Here is an 18028-nt window from a genome sequence, read left to right as displayed (position 1 = left end):
GTCTCGCCAGTGGCTTCTCCTCTCCGAGACTTCGACCGAATAATTGTTTGCATTGCCAAACATCCCTTTGCCTCTGTCGACTCCGGAGCGGCTTGTGCGGTTTGCACAGATTGTGGACACAGCGCTCGTCAAGTCTTAGTATCTTGCGACTCAACCGGCCCTCCTCGGTGCACTTTGTCAATTGGCCAATTGGAGTGAGGTATCAGAGGAGCTTCGGGCACGAGAGGTGCGTCAAACTGTACACAACTCAAACGTAGCATTTACCAGTTGTCTCAGACATTCGCAGAGCTGATACATCTCTACAATGGAAAGCAGATGCATGCTAAGGCTCATAATCAGTGAGCATTGATGTCTTTTACTTGATCACGCCTGCAAACCAATGACCTTGCCCAGGGTCGAACGAGAAGGAAGCGGACATGAGAGAAAATGCTCGATCTGTCATATCCTACCTGCCTTACCTGCCAAAACTTGGTCCCAAGTACGTCGACGCCGAGTATTTGAGTCTTCCCGCTGGATCTTGGAAACGACTGTGATACGGCTTTCGAGGTGACACTTGTGTGTATAATTTGTCTAGTTCCTTGCTGACGATCGTTTGTCTCACCCAAGATATCTACATCTGACGACATTAAACTCCCTCGAACTCAAGTAACAGATTACCTCGAGAAGATTGACCCCACCATGTCTACTTGTTATATCGAGTATCTAATCGATGAGAAAGGCGGAGAGAGTCCCGTATTCCATGATCGGCTGGCAGAGCTCTATCTGAACATGACGCTGAGTGCTCGCAAACGAGGAGACAAAGGTTAATCGTGATTTTTGCCGGTTCTCACCAAATTTCCGTTAGTCAATGGGTCGGACGTTCACTCGAAGCCCCTTCGTTTCATCGATCGCTTGCATGGTTTACTGTTGAAGAGCCAGTTCCAGACTGATACTCCCATGAATATTGAGCTTATACCCTGCAGATCTTTACCAAGCGCGAGCTGTGTTGTCGGGCCGTGTGGTAAGGCATGACCATGCTCTTTAGCTCCATGTTTACAAGTTAGGCCGAAGAGTATGTCTATTCTCTGCTATATTCTCGATCCCGATCCCTCGGTGACGCTGTCATAGGTACTGCAGGCGGATGTATAATTCAAAATAAGTCACACTCTTCTCAAGCTCTACCTCCGCCCCACCGATGAAACAGCACCGAACTCGTTGCGCCCCGCACTGTCCTCGCTTAGACTCCCTTGAAATTCTTCAACTTCTCCCTCCCCTTGTCACCGCTCTTGACGTACGCCCATTCCTTCAAGAAGCTTTATTATGAGCACAGATTTTCGACAGCCACATCATCCACGATATTCACAAAGCGCGGAATGAACAAGTCAGTCTTCTTTCCGCATGGATGTTGTCTGATGACTTGTGCAAAGCTGTTCCAAGTGTTTGGGTAGTAGTGTTGTCGCAGTTCATGCTCCTAGGTAAATCTGTTGTTCACCTCTAGTGTCATTTTCTGATGTCCCCATTTTCCAGGGGAGAGGTGACTCGTTATCAATGCCATGACGCTTTTTCTCGGAGGCTCATTGATCCTGTGAAGAGATTGCAGTTAACATATGTACATCCTTAACACTAGAGTTGTATCCTATCGCAAAAAGTGTCGAGTCAAACTTCCAACTGAAACAGAAGGGGCAACATAGCCCATAGCGTTTGTCGCACCCCCCTCAGCTGGGTCTTGATGATACGAGAACATGTTTTACACATTGGTGACAACAGTGACTCTATCGTCAAGTACTGACGAAGGGTCGAGAGAACGTCCGACGTGCGCTTACACTCCCAACGAATTTGCTCCACCATCTCCGACCTTCTGCATCCCCTACAGTCTTCTTCCATCCAATGGGTCTTCACAGTTTTATCACCGCAACAATCCGGTATTAACATTGAAGCGGCAACCATCGACAGACCTTCCTTTCCCATAATCAGGCAGATCAAGTCGGCTGCTGTGAGAAGGTTCCAGTCGGCGGTGCGTTGTCGCAGCGAATCTTTTGGGACATGGAGCGGGCGGCCAATGGAGAGACGAGATAGATGGTAGAAAGCAGCGGGCATTATGCTTGGAATATGGAATTCTCTGCCCAGCTTTATTGCCAAAGCAGGTTCTGGCAGGCTGTCATCGAGGTCAAGTGGTATAGGGTTGTAATCTTGATCCCATGCCATGACTGCTATTTCGCTTTCAAGTCGATCCCACTGCGATAGCGACGTCGGCCATTGAGTCTCCAACAGCTGAACAACCGCTTGGCGAAGTTCGCTCATTTCGTATTTGTTCGATAGCTTCAGAACATGGCGCACTATCGGAGGCACATGTCTACTCAGGCGTTGAGATAGTACCAGAGGACTAAGTTAGAAAGGCGGCACAAATCAATCGCTGAATATGTTGGAGAAAGCTTACTTACGACTGAATATACATCAACTTGAACACAGACTCGATCTCCTCGGCATCGTCAGTGAGGCGCACTAGTCGAATGCCATCGTACATTTGTACTTCATCCCTGACAGGGGTTTTCAACATATTTGCAAAGATGGGTGAATGATTGGACAGTATTGATTGGTGGACCCGAAATACGGTCGTTCCGCCAGACTTAGTTGGGGCCGTGAGGACAATGTTACCGTCGAATAGGTACAGGGAATCATGCTTTTGTGGTAAACATGAATTCTCGGATTCACGATGTCCGAACTGGGTGATGGATTGGATCTGATTGGAAAGGAGTGGCATAGGCGAGATAACTTGACTTGACTCAAGAGGTCTGGGCAAAAGGCAAATCCCGGATATAGGGCTCGACATTAGTAAGCTTGTAAACCTTAATATACAGCCACCCGAAGTTTCAAAAATTAAGTTCTAAGTTTCTCGATAGCGGTCTAGGTTCTACGTCAAATCGTTAGTTGAATACAGAAAGTGTGATATAATCAGTACTATAGAATACATCTAGATACTTATTTTAATAAGAAGTGCGCGTTGGGGCACACTGATAAAGGAACAATAATTTCTAGATGTAATTTTGAGAACATGTGATGCAATAAGCAACATGATGCGTCAATATCAATGTGACACATCTTGTCAACACGTTCTTAATGTCTGATACCTCTCCATTGTCCTAGCAGCTTTCACCAAACCATTAGACTTACATTAGGTTATCGCATTATGTATTCTACAGCACAGAACTACTACAGTAACAACTTGGCTCGTATTAATATCAGAACACACATATTCGGATCAAATCACATGACAGATGACAGATCAGATTTTATTGACACAGACCAGTCATCTGGATATTCTTCTAGTCCAATCTCGGACTTTGCTGTGCTACCAGACAGCGAAGGACCCTCATCTTACTGGCTTCCAGAGTCATCTCTGAGTTGATCTGCCTCACCAGAGATATGGAGAAATCCCCCAATCTTGGAGATCAACGTTGCTGAACAACTGGCATTAAATACAACTGAGGGACTTTACCAGGTGTTCTGTGCTGGTTGATTGCTCACACATGTTGGTGCTTAGCAATGATGGAGTATCTGCTGCCCTGACTGTGAGGAGTGGTGTCAAACAAGTCTCCCATCTGGAATTCCTCTGTGGGACACTGGACATTTCAACGCTCTGAGTGCCCATCGAGGCAGTAAGAAATGCCTCTGGACAATTTCTCAAAGGCACAAAGAAGCCAGGAACGTGTCTGATGAACCGATCACACATTTCTCATCATTTACCTCAGATCAAAGCATGTAGTATGTTTCATTTCGGTTTCATTTCATCATTTGTCTCAACTAATCGAACAAACCTCCCAGCAATTTTCCTGCTGCTCATCCTGACAATTGTCCTGGACTCCTGGTCGTCTGGCCACAGGAACTTTCTCCCTTCATCATGGTTCTCCCTTGGGAATGCTATCATGATGGCCCGGACAGGCTCCCCTTCGTCATCAATTTCACCCAGCCTAGCACACCTTATATTTGATCAAAGTGTTGCTTCAGGTCTGCCTTGATCGAGGGTTCACCTTGCGGCGAATGCGCTGAACTCTCTGCACATGTTGACCACCTCTCCCAAACTGCACGGGATCCGAAGCCTCATACTAACTACAAGTATCTAGGCCTCGCAAATATGCAAGACATTGTGCAAAGCTATGCCGATCAAGCTCGGCAATTGAGACTCCAGGTATGTTTACTCTCATTCCGTACATGCATCCTTGCTAATTCAACACCAACTCAGGGCCTTAATGCTTCTCGCGAGTATATCAGTGCTCTCACTAGGCTTGATGATTACCACCGCCTTCTCATGGCAATTTCTGAATACGACATCCCCTGCCTCCAACAAATAATCAATGTTGCCTTGGACAATGGTGACTGTCGGGCCGATTTGGTCACTTGTGACCGATGGTGATGCTACTCGTCATGCAGCAGGACATAGACTTTTTGTGAAGAAGCCCTTATCCTTGGAGTCACTGCTATATGGTATACTCATCAATATGCCTGGCTTGAATATGTGGACAGGTGATGACGATGTAACACTAGACATTGATCCAAAGCATATTTTCAAATGTAAGTTTTTATTCAATGTTTATTGAGTCTTCCAGTCTGACAATTCCTTTAATTTAGGTGTATGCACACTAATACGCTCTCCCTCTGGCATCACACTCAACAATAGATGGATCATCAATGCTATGATGCTCTCTTGCTATCTTGTATGGCTGCCTGCTTATGACAAAGCCAGTGTCACGAAACTCTTGCATCCCGATGATCTGCAAGATGTCCCCCGAGCAGTAGAACTTATTAAAGCTATCATCAAGTTCACTGAGTCACAGCATGACTTCCTGGATGACTTGTTTTCTCCCAACATCGACAGACATGCTGACTTGATGTCAATCGCACTCCTTAGTGATGTGATCGAGTCTTTCCTCATTCCCTTCATCAATGTCAATCTTTCGCTCACAGAACAGGTCCAGTATCTCAGCTGATTCACTCATCTTTCATTCACCCTCTTCCGTTCTCACTGATGCTCCTTCATGTCTTATCAACTCTACTACGACATGCACACCACGGTCAAGAACATTATGTTTTCCATAGCGAAGCAACAGGTTCTTGATCCGCATGCTTCCTTTTTTCTTGGTGACTCCAGAGATGACAATCTAGAACTTCATTTCAGTCGCACTCAGATGATAGGTGGCCATAACTCTGGATGCTCTTTTTCACAGGTGATCAATCATTTGGGTGCCGCCAAAGATATTGATGGCGTGTTCAAGCGCCATCCTGAGCTGGATCCAGGCCATCATCATCTGAGCCTGGGCACCTGAGTCGAGGACATAGACCACATCAACCATGACATGTGGAAAGGTGACATCATCTCTGGGCGGTGTGATCTCCCAACTGCCTGGCGCAATGGCCAGGAAATGGCTATTTCTATTCTCAGTACTTCGCAAGTTGATCCTATCAACTTCTCCTTCATTGAGCTCTTCCATGATCCAGCTATCGACATGCTGTGGCCCTTCGGAGAAAACAAATACTTTGAGATTTCAGAGGCAGACGAGGAACTCCTCCCTCAGAGGTAAGTTGTATAATTTTGCACCAGATGTAGCTCCCTCCTTGTGCCATAGCCCACTTGTGCCCATTGTCACTTCTCATGATAATGTAGTACCAAACTCTTACCCAATCCCACCTGCTGAGGCTGACTCTGAAGAAGTCATGCTGACCTTTGAGGAGGCATTGACCATGGAGTCCATTTCCGATGCTCCACCTAGTACCAGACATCTTCTGCTTCTCATTGACCCATCTGCTCCCCCATTGCCTGAAGGCCCAGGAATATGTCCTGATGACTACCTATTGTTCAAAGGCCAGTGGATTCACAAGCAGACAGTGTGCCGTCTTGTCATCAATAAGAATGTCATTTCCAAGTCTCACAATCGACTGGAGCGGGTTCGTGCGGGCTACACCAAGGTCAACAAATGAATTGAAATGTCTGCTGGTCGCATCACTGATCAACACTCATTCCTTGTCGGCGACATCTTCCTTACAATTCTTCATTCAGGTCTTACACTCTCTATCGGAATCTTGCGGTCAACACTCATTACGTCACTCAATATTTCTTGTGCATCAATGAACATTGCCGTCATGAAGGCCTCGCAATCGACAATCAAAGTCACAGGACAGCTCTTGACTATCATTCCAGCACGTCCCTCACCTGAGTCCCCAACATCTTTCCTATGGAACGGAGGCTATGTGAAGGCTTGCTCTATTATCCCTGGAACCGAGGAGTCAACAGAACATGTCATGGTTATCAGTGTGCCTGGTTCACTCATTGAACCTGTCAATCCCGAGCCAACATTTATCTGGTTTTGGAATGACATCAATTCTGACCAGTTCCAGGAGATCAAAGGTGGGCAAAGCACTTGGCAAGTACGTCAAGATGCACTTCAAGCTGCTTGTGACATTTTATGGGCGAAGGCTGTCAAAACTAAAGTCCCTCTCAAATTCATTGCACAAGTTTCCCCTTCAGACGCTGATATGTTCCCTTATCGCTCAAACGATGGTATGTCTTTGATCACATCAATTGAAACATGTGTCACTAATGATTCTTGTCAGGTACACTAGCTATCATCTCGATCGAAGCAGGCCATCTTCTATCTGCATCCAAAGGCGAGCGTATCACTACTTGCCCCCTCTGCAACACGAAAGTCACCAATATCCATGCCCATATTGGCCAGCATATCTTGCACGAGTCCATGAACACACCCGAGAAGATCAGTCTGAAAGAACTGGTATGTTTTTGTTTCAAGTGCTACTCTACATGATTAATTAATTTGAATAAGGTTGGTGATGCTCTTCCATGCAGATTCTGCAGCTGTTCTGGACTTCCCGAATGTGCCATCACCATCAAGGTGCCTACGAGCGGCACCCCAGACTGGGAAACGAAGTGTGCCTACCGACACACGTTCAAATATGGATTTGCGGATCATGGATCCAAGAACAATCCCTGCTGCAACGTACCCTTGAAGTGCGGTCTATGCTATCCAACCCTCCCTCCTGAACCTGGGAAAACTTCACACAAGGTGCCAGTTGCTTTCGTCTCAAGTGTCTGGTGCTACAATATGACCGCCCATATTCTCAGTGAGCACAAAGAGTATGCCATTTCTGGATGCAGAGAGGCCAGTGTTCCTTTGCCTGAGAGTGTCTGGGAGTCTATGGAGTTGAGTGAGCTTGAACAGGCCTCTGCTGGCATCCTGACAGAGTGCAGGCAACCTTCGCACAAGGGGAAGGAGAATGTGCCAACTTCAGGTTCTCACTCTCTCAAACGCTCAGCAACGGCATCTGCGGGACCCATGACATCCAAGTGTGTTTGCACTGCTATCAAACCTCTTCAGACTGCACGTACTTTACTTGTGTAATCATTCTGTCAATTTTTTTGCCTTCGCTATCATGTTTGATCCGCTGAGTTGCTTTTGATCCGTTGATATCATTCGTAGTGCCTTTATTATGCTTTCTATGCTTTGAATTCACATAATCGTAGTCTACAATTTGTACTCGCAACTACAATATCACATTCATTGTGCTCTCACTTCAATCACTCGCATTTAACAATGTTCTTCATATTATTTTGGCCGTTGAAAGTCGGAAGTAATTACTATATATGGTTTAATTAATGTGACCATAACACTATAATGGTGGTGGTGGCATGCAAAGTTTGTCCAGGTTGATATTAGATATTTGAATTTCCCCTACCTCTTGACTTGACTAACTACTATACCAGCACCTGATGTGACAACCCATACTGTTCTAGATTCTCACGGTCTCGGATATGCGATTAATGTGGTAGTACTATATATGTACTTTCCAGAGATGTCAAAAGCTGAATGATTGTTGGGAAACTGGTCCCCCAACAATCCATGTCTGTAATGGGTGCTCAATGAGTGGAGGGAACAGGCAAGAAGTGCGAGGAGAGAGAGACCAGGAACTGGTGTTGATTTGATGAAGAAACAGGTACAAATCTCCCAGCCACATATAAGTATCTAGAACATGATAATGTAAGGTGAAACATAGGAATGAGACCGGGTATAGTAAACACGTCAGTGAGATACTAAGTCCATAAATATCTGAACGAGCTGTTCCACACAGAACAGAGTACATCAGCGCAATGCTGATACTGTAAAGAGACTGTGAGCTAAGTAGAATAGCCATGGACTACGTAGACCTCGTAGAGTGACCATGACCGTGACATCATCCCCCTTCTAGAGCAAGTGAGGATGAGTCTACAGGTCAAGCCTTTCGGCAGGACATGAGACATGACCCCCACAGGTCGTAGTCTGCATAGGGGGCACATACTCAGATCTCAACCTCTGACGTACAGCGGTGGGCAATGGAGGATGGGCAGCAGCAGGAGGGACAGCAGCAAGGGCAGGCATGGGAGGCTCGGGAGGCATGGCATTTGGCACTGGGACCTGTGAAGAAGAAGGGAGAATATTGTCAGTAGTAGACAGGGCAGCATGGTAGTTCTTATTAATGTCAAATAAATGAGGGCGTGGAGAATGCAGATGGCGACGACGATGATGTTCAATCAACTCATTGAACGAAGTGGGGATGTCAGAAAGAGGGAGCCACAAATTATCTGACTCGGGCAGTGACACTGACTTCCACCTAACAAGATACTCATAATGGTGTCCAGTCTTGCGACAGTTGAGAATGGTTTTGATGTTGTTGGCAGGGTCAGCAGCGAGAGTGAAAGGCAGTGGTGATGAGTGAGCATGGAATTCCAAAGAGTCAACATAAGGTTTGAGAAGGGAAACATTAAAAATGGGGTGAAGATGAGACAGACAGGAAGGGAGTCGGAGTAAGTAAGCAGAGGAACCAATCTTGCGAATAATGGGGTATGGGCCCAGCCGACAATGGTCGAGCTTTACAGAAGGGCATGTGGTCTTGATGTTGTGGCGCAGCAACCAGACCAATTGGTCAGGTTTGAATTCTGGCGCCACTGTAACCTTTTTGTTGTAGTGTTTGGCTTGGGCGCCCTGGGCGAGCTGTAACTCAGCACGCAGCTCTTCGCGGGGACAGTTGAGCGTTTGGTGACCTGTGGTTCAAAGGTTGGGTGAAAAGCATAGTTAGCAAAAAATGGGGTTTGACGTGTAGAGGTGTTCTTGAGATTATTGAATGCAAACTCAGCAAGAGAGAGATAATCAACCCAGTTGTCCTACTGATAAGAGCAGTAGGCTCAGAGGTAAGTCTCCATCGTCTGGTTCGTGCGTTCCGTCAGACCGTCAGTCTGCGGATGGTACACTGTCGATGTGCGAGTATCTATCTCTAGTAATGATGTTAGTTCAGACCAGAATTTGGAAATGAAAACAGAGCCACAGTCAGAAACAATAGAGTCAGGAAGTCCGTGCAAACAGAAGATGGAATCAAGGAACAACCAAGCAAGATCAGGAGCTGATAGTGTTTCTTGACACAGGACGAAGTGGGCGCTGTAGTGGTTGGGTTTGGCAGGGACAGGTGCCAGGGGTCCTGGAGAGGTGTTTGAGGTCATAGATAGCACATATATAGCACATGTCTTAGGGGGTTAGGTTATACACCACTTTCCACCAGCTTTTGCTGTGTGATAGCTTTGTGAGGCTTTTGCTTGGCATTGCCTGTGCTTGCCTAGGCCTTGGCTGTTCTGGTCTTTACTGTTCTCACATCTTGGAGGTTTTAGCCTCATGTTGTCTGCTCTCATGCTGGTGCCAGAGTGCACTGTTCCAGCGCATCTTGTGAGGCAGTCACAAACAATCTATATAGAGTCGTATCCGTGAGATGTCGGGAGTTTGATGACAAAGTCCATGGATATTGCCTTCCATGGATGGGTAGGAATGTCCAGTGGTTGCAACAAGCCATAAGGCTTGTGGCAAGGTGTTTTGATGTGCATGCACGTGTTGCAGGCTTCAACGTAGCGTCTGACGAAGGTTTGCAAGCCCAGCCATGAGTAGTCTCATGCAACCAGTCCAAATGTCTGATTTTGTCCTGGGTGACCTGCTATGACAGCATCGTGTTGGGAGAATAGGGTATCAGTGCATAAGGAGGAAGGGACAAAAAGCTTTCCCTTGTGGAACACCAGACCACCCTCGGAGGTGAAGTCTGTGTTGCCACACGTGAGTGCGTCATGCCACTCAGTGTCCTCCCAAATTACTGCTTTGAAGTGTTCGAGGAGGGCTGAGTCGTCGATGGTGAGGGTAGTGGTAGCGTTAAGGCAGGGAGTGACTGAGAATAATGAATCTGTGTGTTTGGGTGTTAGTATGACATGATTTTGACCCAATAGGGTCTCATCCCCCTTTTTTGGGAGGAAATCAGGCCGCTGAGAAGGAGCATCAGCGATATTGCTCTTCCCTGGGGCCCAGGCTAGTGAAAAATTGAAGTCAGAGAGGAATATCGCCCAACGCACCTGACGGTGATTGAGCATGCATGAGGACATGAAATATTCGAGGTTTTTGTGGTCAGAGATGACAGAGATTGGAAAGGGCGAACCAGGTAACCACACGTGCATGTCGCGAAAAGTGTCCATGACAGCAAGGAGTTCCTTGTCGTGGACCTCGTAGTTGATTTTGGCGGGGGACAGCTTGTGGGAATAGAATGCCACAGGACGAAGATGGCTGTCAGGGTCTGGTTGTTGGAAAACACCGGAGATGGCAAAGTCAGAGGCATCAGTCGCAACCATGCAGGGTTTCTGCAGGTTGAAGTGCTGGAGGATGGGGGAAGACATGAAGGCCCATTTGAGCATGTTGAAAGCAGCTATAGCTGCACTAGAAAATTCAAAAGTAATACCCTTTCAGGTTAGATTAGTGAGCGGCTGAGTGATGTGCGAATAACTATCAATAAAACGATGATAAAAATTAGCAAACCCTAAAAATGATTGAACATCCTTAACAGATGTGGGCGTGGGCCATGAGGCGATGGTATCAAGTTTCTTGGGATCATCTTGATGCCATCAGTACCAATGACGTAGCCCAGATACTCAACCTCTGATCTGTCCCACTCACACTTTGCAGGGTTGGCACAAAGGTGAGCATCGTGTAACCAGTCTAGTACGAGCCGTACATGTTTGTCGTGCTCGTCCTGTGAGCAGGAGAAGATCAGAATGTCGTCTAAGTAGACGACACAGACAATGTCCAGCAGATCGTGGAGGGTGTCCTGAATAAATGCTTGAAAGGCAGTGGGAGTGTTAGTGAGACCATAAGGGACAACAAGATGTTCAAAAAGTCTGAGTGGTGTCCGAAATGCCATTTTCCACTTGTCACCTTCTTCAATGCAAAGGTGGCTGTAAGCAGACTTAAGATCGATAATGGAAAAAACTTTACAACCTTCTATCTGATCAAGTAGATTGTGGACAATGGGAACGGGGTACTGGTTCTTCTTTGTGATCACATTGAGACCATGGTAATCAATGCACAAGTGTAGTTCACCGGTCTTCTTGTGAATGAAGAGGACTGGGGCACCTGAAGATGAGGTAGAGCTGCGAATGTGCCCGCGGTCGAGGTTTTTATGAACGTACTTGGCGAGTGCCTCACATTCTGGGGGTGTGAGGTGATAGAGAGGTCCAAAAGGGGGCATTTTCCCTTTGTTGAGCTCGATGTTGACATTGTATGCTCGATGTGGGGGTAGTTTGTCAAATTTGGAGGGGGAGAAGACTAAGGAGGCATAGTCCATATACTTGGGATGGATAGCCTTGAGGATTTTGTTGTCGACAAGGGGAACTGTCAGGACTTCGTTGTCGACAGTGTCAATTGACAATGACGAGGTGGTGCAAATGTAGGCAGGGGAGTGTGGATGATGGTAGTGGAGGAGGCAAGCCTCGTCAGGATTTGAGCGAGCCATTTGTGCGAACTTCTTCACTGATATGAAATGAATTTGGGGTGCTGGTGGGTACAAGCTAGGAGGGACAGAGTGACCATAGCCATTCTGGGAGATGAGGGCAGAGAGGAATGAGGATGTGGGTCTACCTGGACTGGGGTCCAGATCAGTCTTGGGTAGCTTTGTGGATGATGGTTGAGGCGCTGCACATGCGTGAGACAGGTAAGAGGTGGCGTCAGGTAGACCAAGGCCTAGCCCAATGGTGGTCGAGGAGTTTAGTGTTGAGGCAGTTAATGGTAGTGCAGGACTGAAGCCCTTTGCTATGATGATGATGGAGTTCTTGCGAGTGAGGCCACAACAGTTGAGGGAGAGAGTGGATTCTGCCCAATTGATGTTGGGGTTATGCTGGCGAAGCCAGTCTAGACCTAGAATGAGAGGGTAAGCAACAGATACAACCACGAGTGGTTGAATCTCCTTGTGATCAGAGACAGAGATATGGGAGATGACATCATGGGTGATCAGCCCAGATGCAATAGGATGGTCGTCAACCGCCATGATAGGTATTGGCATCTCTTTGACACGACACGTAAGGGAATGACGGGAGGTGAAACAGTCAGAAATGCAAGATGTGGTGGCACCACAATTGACGAGGGCGAAAGTGTCAATAGGTTTTCTGGTAGTAAATGAAAGACGGACAGAAATAAAGAAATGCAAAGGAGAGTTTAAGTATGAATTCGAAGAAAAGACATAGGCAGGAGCAGACTTTACGAGCGGGGTATAGTGTCCGTCTGAGAGACGGATGTGAGTGGGATCCGGTGTTGCAAGGTGATTCTGACATGTCCCATCATCTACAACCAGATGCCCTGGGACGAGATGGCAGCCAGATATGCTTTTCCTGAGTCAGTATGTGCATCGAATTTCTTCTTTGCACATTCTGACATATTTAGGCAATTTTTTATGGTGTGCTCGGCACCACCGCAGTACAAGCATAGGCCCTGGGCGAAACGACGGTTGCGTTCCTCTTTTGTGAGAGGTTGGCAGGGCATGGTTTTGGTGGCATCAATCTCCATTGGTACCCCCGGAGGGAGTGAGGTGGAGGCTGATGGTCGTGCTGGGGCGTGGCGTGGTGCGTTAGTGTCCGCAGTGGTGTGCTGGCGGGGTGCAACTTTCTTTGCCGTCTTCCATTCGACTTCTCAATGGTGGGGTCGATTGTCGATGGCAATGGTGAGGTCGACATAACCGTCGAAGCTATCGGGAGGATCGTGAACAGTTAGTAACAAGTCCTTCACCTCATCCTTCAGACTGTCGTAGTACTTCTGTATCGTAGTTGAGGTGTTGAAGTTGATGTATACCAATAACTCGCAGAACTTGGATGCATAGTTAGCACAGCTGCTCATTTGTCAAAGATTTTTGATCTTTCAGAGGGGCGTGCCCTCAGTGTCAGGGTCTCCAAAGTGTTGCCTGAAATTGTCAATTAGTGAGTTGAAGTTGTGGAGCAAGTCATCATTGGTATGGTGAATAGCTGTGAACCAAGAGTGTGGTGACCCATTGTCTAGATAGGTGGACAAGTACAAAGCCTTGTCCATGTCGGTGGGTGGCGATGAATGAGAGAGTTCGACAGCACTAAGTATCTCGTCGACAAAAGCATCAATGTCGGTCGCACTACCTTTGAATAGTCTTGGCTTCCAAAACTTGGCAACACCTTGCGGGGCAACTGAGTCTGAGTGACCTTGGTGTCCCATGGCGCTGGTAGGCATGGTGGGGAACCTGAGGGAAGTGATTTTGTCAGTAATGTCTTCAAGGGCGCGACCTATGGTGTGCTGTTGCTTGTCAAGATGGTCAGAGCTCTGTCTGAGCACTGTGATGGCCTGTAAGACCTCATGGAAGTTCTTCAGGGTAGGAACAAAGGTGGACTGAGAGGGGAGTGAGTTCTCCATGTCCGGGTTGGCACTATTAGGATCAGACATGTAAGTAGAATAATGCCTTGAGGCAACAATAGAACAGATGAATGGAATTATATGAGTTTCAATGGTCAAGTTGACGAGTTTGTGGTCGAATCAAACTGTAACGGGTGCTCAATGAGCGGAGGGAACAGGTGAGAAGTGCGAGGAGAGAGAGGCCAGGGACTGGTGTTGATTTGATGAAGAAACAGGTACAAATCTCCCAGCCACATATAAGTATCTAGAATGTGATAATCATAGGAATGAGACTACATAATTCAGTACTTTACTTTTGACTTAGTTGGACAGCCAAAGGTTGAGAATCAACCCAGTTAGGTGGGCAATCCAATGTGGGCCCATGTGTGCTTATGCACGGATGGGCCCACAGTGTGGAATAGCGCCCATGCTAGTGGGTGGGCCAAGTGTTGATGCCATAGCATGAATGGGACAATTGTAATGGGCCACAAGGTACATGGGCCCAGTTATATATCTTGGAAGGGGGGTACGGATGGGCCTAGCTACTTATTCTTGGGGAAATTTGATGTCGGAAGAGCCAACAGGAATATTTTGAGCCCATAATAGTATCAGGCATGGCTGGCGAATGGGCTCAGCTCATATTGGAATAGCTTATGGATGAGCCCAGCTGGTTATTGACAGTATTGGAAGAGGGCACAAGTGAGCCGACCGGTTATTCCTGGGCCCATCACAATACTGGCCAACTGGTTATTTTGGGCCCAGTAGATACCAATTCAGTGTGTGGATAGGTCAAATATGCAAGACCTGGCCTGGCACATAACAAATTCAGGTGCAGATCGGCTCAGTACACAAGCATCTGGAAGGGCCCAATTGGTCCTCACATTCAATATGCAGATCGGTCCGGCTGGTAAGGTTTAGGCCCAGTGCACCAATATCCAGAAGGCCCGAACTGGCCCAGCACATGCACATTCACACAGATTGGGCCAGTCAAGGTGGGCCCCAATATGCAGGCAAGTTAGGTGGGCCTACCATGAAGGAATTCCTGGTAGTAATGGGTGAGCCATTAGTATATGGATGTGGTACTGATTTGGTAGGGTCACAGATGGGCCCAGCAAGTTTTTTTGGCCCACCGGATATGCATATGATCCCACCCAGAGGGGCAACATATAGTCCCATCTATTGTTCGGCCCAGTACATATGCTGGGTAGTCTTGGATGGGCCTACGGATGGGCCCAAGAGAATATGCATTTGATCTCGGAAGGGCCAACTAAGCTGAATATATGGCATGGGACTGCATTGTATTCTCGAAGGGCCAGCTAGCTATTTGGTCTGGCCCATGATAGGCATCAGATTTCGGAAGGGCCAACAGTTGTGCCTAGCAGGATATTCTTTGGCCTAATACATATGCAAATAATCTCAGAGCGGCTTCCAGATAAGCCCAGTGCAAGTGTTGGATCTCGGAAGGGCTCGGCTAGGGAATTTTAGCCAAGTCAGTGCACTTTGTACCAGAGACTAGTTTTACAGATGCAACTGGTGCAACAGAAACGAAGAAACGAGTAATGAAATACAGGACAAAGTTCGATACAAATGTTGATCCGGATCCGACGTTGATATACATGTCGGAGGGATGCACCATACGTGTACCATCCACGATGATGCACATCGTTATAACGCTCAGAAAATCATCGGCCATGATCATCATGCCATAGTCAGGAGTCTCAAAACTTTCATTGTCACTACCGCATGAATATCACAGCTTCATGTAATCATCATGAAGTAAAGCATATCCTCACTAGGGAAGACAAGATATTGAATGAAACAACAATGCAGCTCATATCTACAAATCACATAAACCCAGAACTGAGCTACAGCAGATGGGGACCATAAACAGCATAGTAAGGAAAGATGTAGCTAAAAGTACAGAATATATGGGGTATCATGATATAAAGAATCCCGGAAACTAGTCGATCCAAGATGTACCAGATAGGGTGTCATTGCTCTCTACCAGGCATCCAAGGCATTAAGGCATTGCTCCAGTGCATCGAAGTGCTGGTGGATGATAGTCTCCACTGAACGAACTCTTACATCCAAGGTGTCCAGCCGCTCATTGGTGGCCAGGAGATCAAATCTCCTGCCAAGGTCCTGAATGCCCTGCAGGATGTCCCTTGCAGTGGGCTTGGGATCAGCGTGGTTGGTCGGCGCAAACTGATCACCCCATTTGGGCTGTTGGCTTGTGCTATTGATTGCAAGCGTTTTGATTGGCACATCGGCTGGCAGGCCAGGTTGTTGCTCCACCTCTAAGAGTTATCTCAATGAATTAACATCCTTCCATTTGGAAGGAAAGCTCACCTTCAGCGATGTTAAGTATAACTGGAGAGATCACGTAGGACTTCCGAATGCACATTCTGGAGTGTTTGGCAGAATTCAAGGAAACCACAGACACCTTTCCCTGCATTATCTTCCTCATGCCGATGCTGACAATCACACAGGTGACCTTCATGAGGTCGCAATTTGCACACACAAGTCGCATGCATCCAAACTTTTTGTCCGGAAGGACAATGCATGGTATGTCCATTTTTGTGCACTTGTCGCACTTCTGGGGATGGAAATGAACAGAATGCTTGAAATTTGTTAGGTTGTCCTGATACAGATAGACACAACGACTTACCTGGAACGGAGTAGCAATACAATCATCTGAGCCCCATTCTGCAGGCTTGACAATGGGTCAGCATCAGTGCTATGGATAAGTGAGAATCACTTACCTGAATGTCTGAATGCCAGAAACCCTGGTCATTGCCTGGTGGACCAGCCTTGTCAGGAGCAACAGATGGTAATGCCTGGAGCGATAAGCCATTTGCTGCATCAACCAAGATCAACTGACATACCTTCGGTTTCACATCAATGATTCCGGTTGGCGCATCCGACATCAACTTCCTTTTCTTTTTCAGAGGCTCTTGGGGCGAGGAAGGCAACTTGAGGGTTTCAATCACAACGGCCCCATCTGTATCTTCATCACATGCCTTTCTCTTCTTGCTATCGCCAGCCATGACAAGTGCCTTCCAATGTTCCCTCTCAGCTTCAGCCACATACAGGTGGTAGTATCTCAAGGGTGGATGTGCCAGACAACAGAGAGGGGGCAGGTTCTTGAGCACTCGTGGGCGGGAAGATTGTTTTGGTTCCTCTACCAGCTTAGTGACGAGATCCAGGTCCATGCAGGACGGATTCTAACGTGCTTGTAAGTGCAAAGATCATCTTGGTTCCGGTACAGGCTTGGCAATGATATCTGGGTCCGCATGGGATGACATTGATGCAAGAGCTGAGGTTGTCAAGGGCAGGTAGTGAGGTGGGAAAGGTGGTGGGAATTGTGCTTGATGTTGCAAGTAGAGAAACATCAAGGGCAAAGGGTGGGCGATAGTCCATGGTCTTCTCGAATCGCAGGTGGTCCTTGATCCGTGGGTCGTCTTCTGCTACTGAAGTCCAATCGGGAACACTCTCAAAGGCGCCACTTTTTGAATACTGCCAGATAATGGCAGTGCAGGAGAGTAGCAGGGGAGAGAATGATGTCGCATTCCCTGCATAGAGTTTCAAATCTTTGGCCTGTGTGAAATGGTCGGGTTGCAAAAAACTCTAAAGTTGGAGAGGAAATATAACTTACCACTCGCCTGGTGATCTCATCCGAGAGCCTTAAGGTTTCTGGGTTGGCTTCCTTTAACTTCATGCAACACTTCATGAGCGACTGCATATCAGCCAGAGTAGTCTCCAGGGCGTCGTTGGCTGCCTCCTGAGGTATCATGACGAATTGTGAAGGGAAGAAGTTCATTAATGGCAATGAACGGGATGGAAGCAAGAGAGTATGTTTGTGTGGGAAAATGTCTGGGTGTCATCCCAATCCGCCGGTTCTGGGTGTTTCTGAGAACTGTGGTCACTCAGAAATATGGTCCGGGTGTCACACTATTGTACAGAACAGTTGTAGCTACCACTCTGACATTCGGTCACTGCCATAGGTATATCCACACTGCAAATCCACAACTGATTTCGGAAAATTGTGTAGAGTCCAGCGATCTCATACACGGCATAGCACCCATTATGGGCGAGAAGTGGATTCAGGTTTGTTGCGGTGGAGGTATTGTAGATCAAACCACATATTATTGTGATAACAGACAGTATTTGGGTGAGGGTCTCACTTATACAGACTAGCATGCCACCACAACAAGCCTTAATCCACTACTCACCCGTAATGAATGCTATGCTGTGTATGGGATCTCCCGACAGCAGATTATGGTCAGGCGGCATATGCGGAT

The 18028-nt window shown here is 47.2% G+C and overlaps 6 protein-coding genes across 6 annotated transcripts; 3 read left to right on the top strand and 3 right to left on the bottom strand.

Annotated features, from left to right (window-relative positions):
* Positions 1-1635: 1635 nt before the first annotated feature.
* On the bottom strand, positions 1636-2740 carry F5891DRAFT_961767 (uncharacterized protein; the record flags this gene model as incomplete). Its single annotated transcript, XM_041375836.1, has 2 exons — positions 1636-2362; positions 2424-2740. The coding sequence occupies 2 exons, from the start codon at positions 2738-2740 to the stop codon at positions 1636-1638; spliced, it is 1044 nt and encodes a 347-aa protein (XP_041219841.1).
* Positions 2741-3905: 1165 nt separating this feature from the next.
* On the top strand, positions 3906-4964 carry F5891DRAFT_1195401 (uncharacterized protein; the record flags this gene model as incomplete). Its single annotated transcript, XM_041368118.1, has 5 exons — positions 3906-3928; positions 3985-4165; positions 4220-4349; positions 4408-4548; positions 4606-4964. 5 exons carry the CDS (start codon positions 3906-3908, stop codon positions 4962-4964), a joined length of 834 nt encoding a protein of 277 aa, XP_041219840.1.
* Positions 4965-5396: 432 nt separating this feature from the next.
* On the top strand, positions 5397-5952 carry F5891DRAFT_1195400 (uncharacterized protein; the record flags this gene model as incomplete). Its single annotated transcript, XM_041368117.1, has 2 exons — positions 5397-5551; positions 5601-5952. The coding sequence occupies 2 exons, from the start codon at positions 5397-5399 to the stop codon at positions 5950-5952; spliced, it is 507 nt and encodes a 168-aa protein (XP_041219839.1).
* A 147-nt stretch (positions 5953-6099) lies between these two features.
* Positions 6100-7388, top strand: F5891DRAFT_1195399 (uncharacterized protein; the record flags this gene model as incomplete). The annotated part of the gene is made up of 3 exons (XM_041368116.1): positions 6100-6532; positions 6586-6761; positions 6813-7388. The coding sequence occupies 3 exons, from the start codon at positions 6100-6102 to the stop codon at positions 7386-7388; spliced, it is 1185 nt and encodes a 394-aa protein (XP_041219838.1).
* A 5841-nt stretch (positions 7389-13229) lies between these two features.
* On the bottom strand, positions 13230-13778 carry F5891DRAFT_1195396 (uncharacterized protein; the record flags this gene model as incomplete). Its single annotated transcript, XM_041368115.1, has 1 exon — positions 13230-13778. One exon carries the CDS (start codon positions 13776-13778, stop codon positions 13230-13232), a length of 549 nt encoding a protein of 182 aa, XP_041219837.1.
* A 1295-nt stretch (positions 13779-15073) lies between these two features.
* F5891DRAFT_985148 (uncharacterized protein) lies at positions 15074-17547 on the bottom strand (the record flags this gene model as incomplete). The annotated part of the gene is made up of 9 exons (XM_041377548.1): positions 15074-15122; positions 15227-15463; positions 15733-16024; positions 16077-16347; positions 16396-16440; positions 16490-16564; positions 16613-16951; positions 17031-17324; positions 17383-17547. 9 exons carry the CDS (start codon positions 17545-17547, stop codon positions 15074-15076), a joined length of 1767 nt encoding a protein of 588 aa, XP_041219836.1.
* Between the last annotated feature and the right edge of the window lie 481 nt (positions 17548-18028).

This window comes from Suillus fuscotomentosus (assembly GCF_016647785.1).
Source record: "Suillus fuscotomentosus strain FC203 chromosome Unknown F5891scaffold_82, whole genome shotgun sequence".
Taxonomy (NCBI): domain Eukaryota; kingdom Fungi; phylum Basidiomycota; class Agaricomycetes; order Boletales; family Suillaceae; genus Suillus; species Suillus fuscotomentosus.
Note: the sequence above shows the minus strand (reverse complement) of the source record. Positions and strands in the feature narration are given on the sequence as shown.